The following is an 8383-nucleotide window of genomic DNA, read 5'->3' on the forward strand; positions in this document are numbered from 1 at the left end:
CTCGTCCGTAAACATCGTCTTTTTGACCCCGCCCGGAGTCGGCCCCTGAAAAATTTGGAGCTCAACTCCCCCTCAGTGGACTTGGTCCCCTCCATGGGTAGCGACGCAACAGTCATCAAGCTACCCGAATCCGATGAATCTAGAACATCCATCCTCTCCTCGCTTGCGGTTCTGTTGAGTGCAACACTCGGGCTTCGAGTCAACACCACCGCGCACTCCTTCAATCTCACCATCTCTTTCTCTCCGCCCTTCCCGGGCTCCGTCACCACACCGCCCTTCCCGGGCTCCAACATCGCTCCGCCCTTCACGGGCTCCGACATCACGCCGTCCTTCTCGGACTCCAATACGTCAAAAGAGTTTTTTATGTTTAACGATTCCATTTGATTCCCACGAGTATGGGGGATGAAGTCACACATGGGGTCGCCCCCTGCTTCCATGTGCGGCCTAATACACACTGGGTGCGGCAGGTGCCCAGCGGTTGGTGCCCTAACGGCCGATATGACGTTACCGACCACCCATTCCACGAAGCACGACGTCGAACACAGGAATTTGCGCCCCACGGCGCGATCCGCAGAATGAGCTGCCCCTCGCCGGGCACCGGAACTTGGTACAAACGGATTTTTATAGAGGTTTACTCCTCGCGGCCCGGGCGGTTAAGCCAAGGCCCCCGTCCCCTCACTCAGGTGTAAGACATGACCACGCCTTCGTGAGGGATTACGGTTTTTCAGCGGTGGCACAGAAGCCAGCCCGGCTGCGCAGCAAAGCACCCGCCGGGCCCGCCGACCACTCCTACTACGAGGAGCCACGGGACAGAACCCGCCCCCGCAACGAAAACACAACGAACCCAAACTTGGGCTCGCCGCACACCACCTCTGTCGGAATATTAGCCGTCGGTAAGTGAGATCTCTAAATAGCGAGAAGTCACTTACCGCCGTTGCCCAGGATGCACCAGGCCCCGGCCATTGTCAGCCACCGTTCCCGCCGGACGTATCCGCACCAGGACAAGTGACCGTACAATGAGCCAGGGCACTCTTGGAGGTTTTCCGACCCAGCACCCCAACCTAACCTAACCTAACCTAACCTAACCTAACCTAACCTAACCTAACCTAACCTAACCTAACCTAACCTAACCTAACCTAACCTAACCTAACCTAACCTTTTTTTTTTTTTTTTTTTTTTTTTTAACGAGGGGAAAATCTTCAGAAAGAGACCCACCGCCAGCGGGATGACGATGGGTACTGTGGGATTCTTACCCACTAAAAACCCCCCGGTATTCCTCTCCGCGCCTTAACACCGGTGGCCTGGGTGCGCTTCCGCAATCATCCACACCACCAGCGGCGCTGCCCCATCGGGCCTCTCGAGTGGAGCGCCGGGAATACGCAGCGCTCCGACTCTCGGATCTCCTGTCTCTTCTGGGCGCCGGATGATTCCCGCCATCCGCCGCCTGAGATCCACGTCAGAGCCGACGAACTTTATGTGTCCATCGACTCACCGCCCCCGCGGCCATCTCGTGCCGAAGCTCGAGCCTTCCGCGGTTGGCTGCACTTGGCCGTGCCACCCACCCTATGGTCCGCCTTTCTGCCGGCCGCGGCGCATACGCCGCATCTTGGAGATGGCGCCTCACAATTTGCGGACTTGTGGCCCGCCTGCCCACAGCGGAAGCATAGGACGCCTCCGCCGGTATCGACTCTCGCGGTGCACCGCTGTGCTACGTGCCCTAAGAGCAGGCAGCGGTAGCACCGCAAGGGACGCGGATCCAGAGGTTGAACCCGCGCCATCACCCAGCCAATTTTAATCCGGCCCGCCTTGGCCAGTGTTCTGGCTGCACCTACTGGGCAGCGCACCCAGATAGTGCCGGCACCCGAAGGACTGCGACGGATCTCCCCCGGACTGACAGAGGCCTCGCCACAACCCCCTTCCCGCGCAACCGCGGCGACCACATCCGCTGGAACGACCGAGTCGTCAAGATCTCCGATGCGCAGTTCCGCCGTCTTCATCGGCCTCGAGATCTTGACTATTCCCTCCGGCAGAATTTCTGTCAGCCTGGTCGCCAACAGATCTGCCTTATCGCCTGAGTCGGCGCCTGGCACTTCCAAGATGCGCGCCTGTGTGACGCCCAGCCTATACCTGATCCCGGAGATGCCCATTTCTTGAGGCGACAGTTTTGTGGTTGCCTCCTGAACACGTCCTTGTAGGTAAATCCTCTCTCCTCAGCCTCAGGCAGCAGGGTCAGGACTACTGCATGTGACTTAGGTTGACGGAATCGCCTCCGCCTTCCCTTCTTTTTCTTGCCGGCCAGTTGTTTGGCGGGCGCCGCCTCTTTAGGTGCCGTCTGTCTGGCGGGATCTGCCTGCGGCTTTGTTGCCTTGGGCCGCTTGCCCCGTCGACGAACCACCGTCGACCACCCCTCCGACATATTGCTTGTCGACGGTAAGGGAGCAGCGTCTGCACCCGTCTCAGTGGCTTTGGCCGGCTGTCTAGGCGGGCCATTCCTCTTCGGATCCTCCTCGACATCCCGATTTGTGGGTGGGTCAGGCGACCCGTCAACTTGCCGTCGGAGTCAGCCGAGGCTCGCAAGGCTGATTCTGCGGCCCCTCAGGCTTCCCCCCCTTCTTCAGGTACCTCATCCACTGATTTTCTCCCAACGTGGAGACCAATAACAGACTCAAACTCCGCCAGCCTCAGCCGCCACGACAGTGTTTTTGATGATAGTTCAGCAGCTATCTCGTTACCTCTCTCACAAAGTACTCAGTCGAATGTTGTAGTAGAAGGAACTGACTGCTCGGAACGCGTGCAAACTCTGGCATTGGGCATTGTCAGAATCCTAAGACAGGCCAAGTCTGTCACTGCGGATATGAGAAACAGAGCCATCGACTCGGCAAATCAAATTGCTTGGATAGCCGGTAACTCCATGGCCCGCCGCATAAAGGAGATCGAGACAGAGTCCGCTGCACATAAACAGGAGCTCACGTCTGTACGCAGCGAGCTCAGTGAAATTAAGGCCCTCATTGAGAGAAACAAATCGGATAAAATCTATAGTGACGGACAGACAGATCTAAACTCACTCACAGCTACAGCTCTTGACCCAATAATGCAGGAGATTCGCAATCTAAGGGCGGAGCTGACTAAGCGGGAAGAAGTCTGTTCCGCAACGCACGTCACTAAAGAACAATTGGATAGGATTCTCGATGATAAGATAGAAGCCATAAAAGCCGATATCTCCACAGCAAAAACTGCCATCCTAGATATGAAAGAGGCTAGACACGAGGAAGTCATGGCAATAATGCACGAACAAGGCACTGCTCTTGACACCGAAGTTGCTCTCAATGAAATAAAGGAGCAAATTAAAGAAGTCCAGACTAAAATACAAGAAAACGCTAAGGCGACCAGTGTAGTTGTGAACGGACCAAATGCGAAGAAGCAGGATGATCCGTCAACTGCAACTCTAGCACCTATCATAGAACCCAAATCAGGAAATCAGATCAACAAAAATAAACCGCGTCGTCCCAGCAGTTATGCTGAAGCCTTAAGAAAACCAAATTACGCGGTCTTAATTGAATCGGCCGATCCCAGGAAAACGTCTGATGATGTTATAAATCAGGTAAAACAGAACGTTAACGTCATCGATTTAGGTATTGGCGTAAACAGAGTAACCAAGATCAGGAACCAAAAGGTTGTTATGGCATGCGGGTCCCAAGAAGAACGCAGAGCCCTTCAGGAGGCGATACGCCAAAAATGCTCACAGATCTCGGCTAGAAGCACAAGGGATAGACTCCCACAAATTAGGCTTGTCGGAGTAGTAAATAGCCTCACAGATGAACAGATAGAGAAAGCGGTCACCAGCCAAAATCGACATCTGCTTGGCTCCCTCCCTCCCAATTCGCAGGTCAGGACACTACGTAGGACCAAAGGTAGAACACAGGAAATCAAGAACGTGATTCTGGAAGTATCGCCTCCGATATGGAAAGCAGTTCAAGGACAAAAGCTTCACATCGGCCTGCAACTGGTGCCTGCAGTCGATCAGTCGCCTCTTACCCAGTGCTACAAATGCATGGGATATAATCACAGGGCGGCTGAATGCAATGAGCAGATCAGATGTGGGCATTGTGCCCAAGAGCATGATACCAGAGTGTGTCCAAATAGGAACTTGACCCCTCAGTGCTGTAACTGCAAAAAGGCAAAGAGAGACCTTGAGCCTCATCCAGCATACAGCCAAGACTGCCCTGACTGGCAGAAATGGGATGGAATAGCAAGGGCCGCTGTCCTATACTGCTAAGGGCGTCGATACAGTCAGGGCAACAAACGCCCAAAATGCACAGGAGCAAATCAAGATAGCACAAATTAACCTTGGGAGGGGACATTCCGCCACACAAGAATGCCTGAGAGAAGCCAGTCAGAAAGGTTACTCAGTCTTGCTGCTTCAAGAGCCTTACGTTGGCTCCAAAGGGTACTTAAGCGTTGGTAGTAACAGTCGAGTCATACAAAAGCTACATAACAGAAGCCACCCGGTAAGGGCAGCCATAGTCATACTAAATCCAAGTATACGCATAATAGAAAGTCAAGACTGGACCACAGAGGACATGGTTGGATTAAAAATCATCGTTGGTAACGTGACGTATACTTTTGTTAATGTTTACCTAGACAAGACGCACAACATTGAACAAACAATGAACACTCTTCGTAAAATTGTTGACTCGACTGGTACTGCCAACCTCCTCATTGCGGGTGACGCCAACGCCAAAAGTCCGTGGTGGGGATGTGATACCGAGGACGAACGAGGCAGCAAAATAATGGACACGTTTGCAGAGCTTGGGATGGAAGTCCTCAATCAAGGGTCGCAACCGACATTTCTGGTGTATCGACAAGGACAACCATGCCAAAGCATCATTGATATTACGGCCTGCTCGTCACAGATCCTCAACACAATTACAGACTGGCGAATAAACCCAAGCCTCTGCTCGTTGTCGGATCACATCCCGATTACCTTTAATCTTAAAGCCACTACAAATCTTGATACACACTCTGGTTCGTCTACACGGGTATTCTTTACTGCAAAAGCCGACTGGAGCAAATTTGAAGAAGCACTTACTAATAACCTCCAACAACAGAACATCACCACTGAAACAATATCGAACACAAATAACACTACTGATCTTGAAAATTTAATACGGAAATTTCATGACGCTCTAACCGGTGCTTGCAACGACTCGATTCCCAAGCTACATAGTAAAAAATCTATAAATACTGCAAAGTGGTGGACTTCAGACCTCTCTAACCTAAAAGCAGAACTTAAGAGAAGCAGAAATAGAATAAAGAAGGCAAACGCCAATGCTAGAAGCTTTGTAGTACAAGAATACCTAAGGAAAAAAGAAGAATATAAGAAGGAGATACAGCAAGCGATTACAAAAAGTTGGAAAGAATTCTGTACGGGTGAAGAAAGAGAAACGATCTGGCAAAGATCCTACAGAATCATAAAACACTCCAGCAAAGATGTTCGCGAAAAACTGCTAACGGACAATAACGGTACCACACTCTCGGCGGATGAGTCTGCAGCCCTCCTAGCCAACACCTTTTTTCCAGAAGATGATCCTACAAAAGACAATCACGAACATACTCAAATCAGGCAAAAATCAATAGAAATCTCATCAAAGAATCTACCCATCGACAGGCAAATTGATCTTTTTACTGAACAGGAGTTACGCTCAGCATTACAGCATGCGAACTCTAAAAAGCCCCAGGTTCGGACGCATTCACTGCAGACATCTGCCAAAAAGCCTTTAAGACATGTCCTGAAGTATTGCTAGCGATCTATAACCGGTGCCTTCTCCTGAGTTACTTCCCTGAAGTATGGAAGGAGGCCCATATAAAGGTTATACCTAAACCTGGCAAGGAAGACTACAGTATTCCCAAGTCATATCGACCCATAGGCCTTCTTTCACTATTAGGGAAGACCCTAGAGAAAATGATGGTGAAGAGAATACAGTGGGACCTTACTGGTCGGGGCTCTCTACACCCCAACCAGTACGGCTTCCTTCCACAAAGAAGTACAGAGGATGCACTTTACGACGCACTGAGCATAGTTAAAAATGCCATAAAAACTAAACAACTGGCAGTCATTGTCTCCCTCGACATCCAAGGAGCCTTTGACAGTGCTTGGTGGCCCACTATTATTACACAGCTGGATACCATGGGAATCGACAAGGACTTACTACAACTGATAACCTCGTATCTGTCGGGAAGGAAAATAACTATTAATTACTCTGGTGCAAGAGTCAACAGGAAAACTGATAGGGGCTGTATCCAAGGATCGGTCTGTGGACCGATTCTGTGGAACGTTCAATTGAATCAGGCACTTGAACCCTCCCAATATGACGGAGTACACATACAAGCCTTTGCAGATGACATACTCCTCATAGCCCGGGGTAGCACTGGAGAGGAGGTGGAGAGAAACTTGAACCAAGCGCTTTCAAAGATACTTCAATGGGGCAACAAGCTCAAGCTCAAATTTGCCCCACACAAAACGCAAGCAGTTCTCTTCACCAAGAAACTCAAGTATCATACTCCTAGGCTCGTGATGGACGGAACATCTATTGAACTGCGGGATGAAGTTAAGGTTCTCGGTTTAACCATAGACCGGAACCTTAACTTCAATTCTCACATTCGCGCTGTCTCTGCAAAGGCTTTAAACATATATAAATCAGTGTCTAAGATGGCCAGGGCTCAATGGGGCCTGAATCCCGGTGTCCTCAAGTTAATTTACCAATCAGTTGTAGAACCGACCATCCTCTATGCCGCCAGTTGCTGGGCCCATACCACCTCGAATCACAATGTTGGGAAAATTCTTGACAGAGTCACCAGGCTCTTCGCAATCAAAATATGTAAAGGACATAGAACTACCTCGTTCTCTGCCAGCGTGGTGCTTGCGGGGATTCTTCCCCTCAAAATTAAAGCGATCGAACAGGCTGAGTTGTACTTAATTAAGAGGGGAGAACCCTTGGGAGCGCTGCCTGGCAGAGAATTTGAAAGTCGCACACCGGTCTCCTTACTACCACATCCAACCAATAGAAATACAGTTCCTTTTAAAATCATAAGCAGTCAAACCGAACTAGATGAGGTTATAGATAATAACTGGCCGAGGTTCTATACTGATGGCAGCAAGATAGAGGGTAAAGTCGGCGGTTCTGTCACATGTTGGATCGATGGTAAAGAAGTCTACTCAACCAGCTTCCGCCTGGAAGATTTTTGCTCCGTCTTCCAGGCGGAACTAGCAGCCATACTGAAAGCCATCGAGACAATGTGCAATAAGTCGAGATTCCATACTGCAAACATCTTGAGTGACTCGAGATCAGCTTTAGAGAGTATTGCAGATCCATGTCCACTCAACCCCCCTCACCATGAAGATCCGGCAAAAAATTCAGAATCTCCAACAATGCGGTGGAAAAGTATGCTTCTATTGGGTGAAAGCTCATACAGGAATAATTGGCAATGAGCGCGCGGACGACCTCGCCAAGACAGCGGCTCTGAAAAAGAAGACAAGGCCCATATATGATCGGTTTCCTCTAACGTACGCCAAAAAGGTATTAAGGGAAAAATCACTAGATAAGTGCCAAAAATTATATATAGAATCCAACACAGCAGCCGTAACAAAAATATTCTTACCAGATATTCGAAAAGCATATAAGATAGTAAAGGAAATAGAAATAGATAATACAATAACTCACCTTCTCACCGGACATGGAGGAAACCGATCATATCTTCACAGGTTTAAACTGATAGATAGCCCCAGCTGCCAATGTGACAGTGAAACCCCGCAAACCATACAGCATATACTTTTCGACTGCCAAAGATTCGCTAAAAAACGGTTTGACTGCGAGTTCAAATTGGATGCAACACTGTCTGAAAGCAATATGGAATATATATTTGAGAATAAAGAAACCAGGGATATATTCCTTAACTTCGCAAAGTCTCTGCTGAGGGTCGTGGCAAGAGAGAATGGAGCAAGAATAGTTGACTAAGACGATAAAGGTTTATACACAGTTATATACATGGTCTACAATTTCATATTACATAGTTTTACAATTTTATATACACTAAATTGGAAAAAAAAAAAAAAAAAAAAAAAAAAAAAAAAAAAAAAAACCATTGTTATAAATACACAGATATCAAATTTACAGACTAGAAGGTTGTCGCATTAAAACACAGCGACAGAAAACAAAGTTTTTAAAAAAAAAAAAAAAAAAAAAAAAAAAAACCTAACCTAACCTAACCTAACCTAACCTAACCTAAACCTAAACCTAAACCTAAACCTAAACCTAAACCTAAACCTAAACCTAAACCTAAACCTAAACCTAAACCTAAACCTAAACCTAAACCTAAACCTAAA

General features: G+C 48.7%; 1 protein-coding gene across 1 annotated transcript; it reads left to right on the plus strand.

Annotated features, from left to right (window-relative positions):
• Window positions 1-2854: 2854 nt before the first annotated feature.
• Window positions 2855-5804, plus strand: LOC113520145 (uncharacterized). Its single transcript, XM_052896786.1, has 2 exons — window positions 2855-4255; window positions 4320-5804. Exons 1-2 carry the CDS (start codon window positions 2855-2857, stop codon window positions 5802-5804), a joined length of 2886 nt encoding a protein of 961 aa, XP_052752746.1.
• Window positions 5805-8383: the final 2579 nt, after the last annotated feature.

The sequence above is a fragment of the Galleria mellonella genome, unplaced genomic scaffold (genome assembly GCF_026898425.1).
Source record: "Galleria mellonella isolate WM207_F2 unplaced genomic scaffold, CSIRO_AGI_GalMel_v1 utg34, whole genome shotgun sequence".
Lineage (NCBI taxonomy): Eukaryota > Metazoa > Arthropoda > Insecta > Lepidoptera > Pyralidae > Galleria > Galleria mellonella.

What these genes read in the sequence shown, in the direction of transcription:
- LOC113520145 (XM_052896786.1), top strand. Translation starts at nt 2,855, where the DNA reads ATGAGAAACAGAGCCATCGACTCGGCAAATCAAATTGCTTGGATAGCC. An exon ending in AATGGGATGGAATAGCAAGG is followed by an intron (nt 4,256 to 4,319) that starts GCCGCTGTCCTA and finishes CAAAATGCACAG; the next exon opens with GAGCAAATCAAGATAGCACA.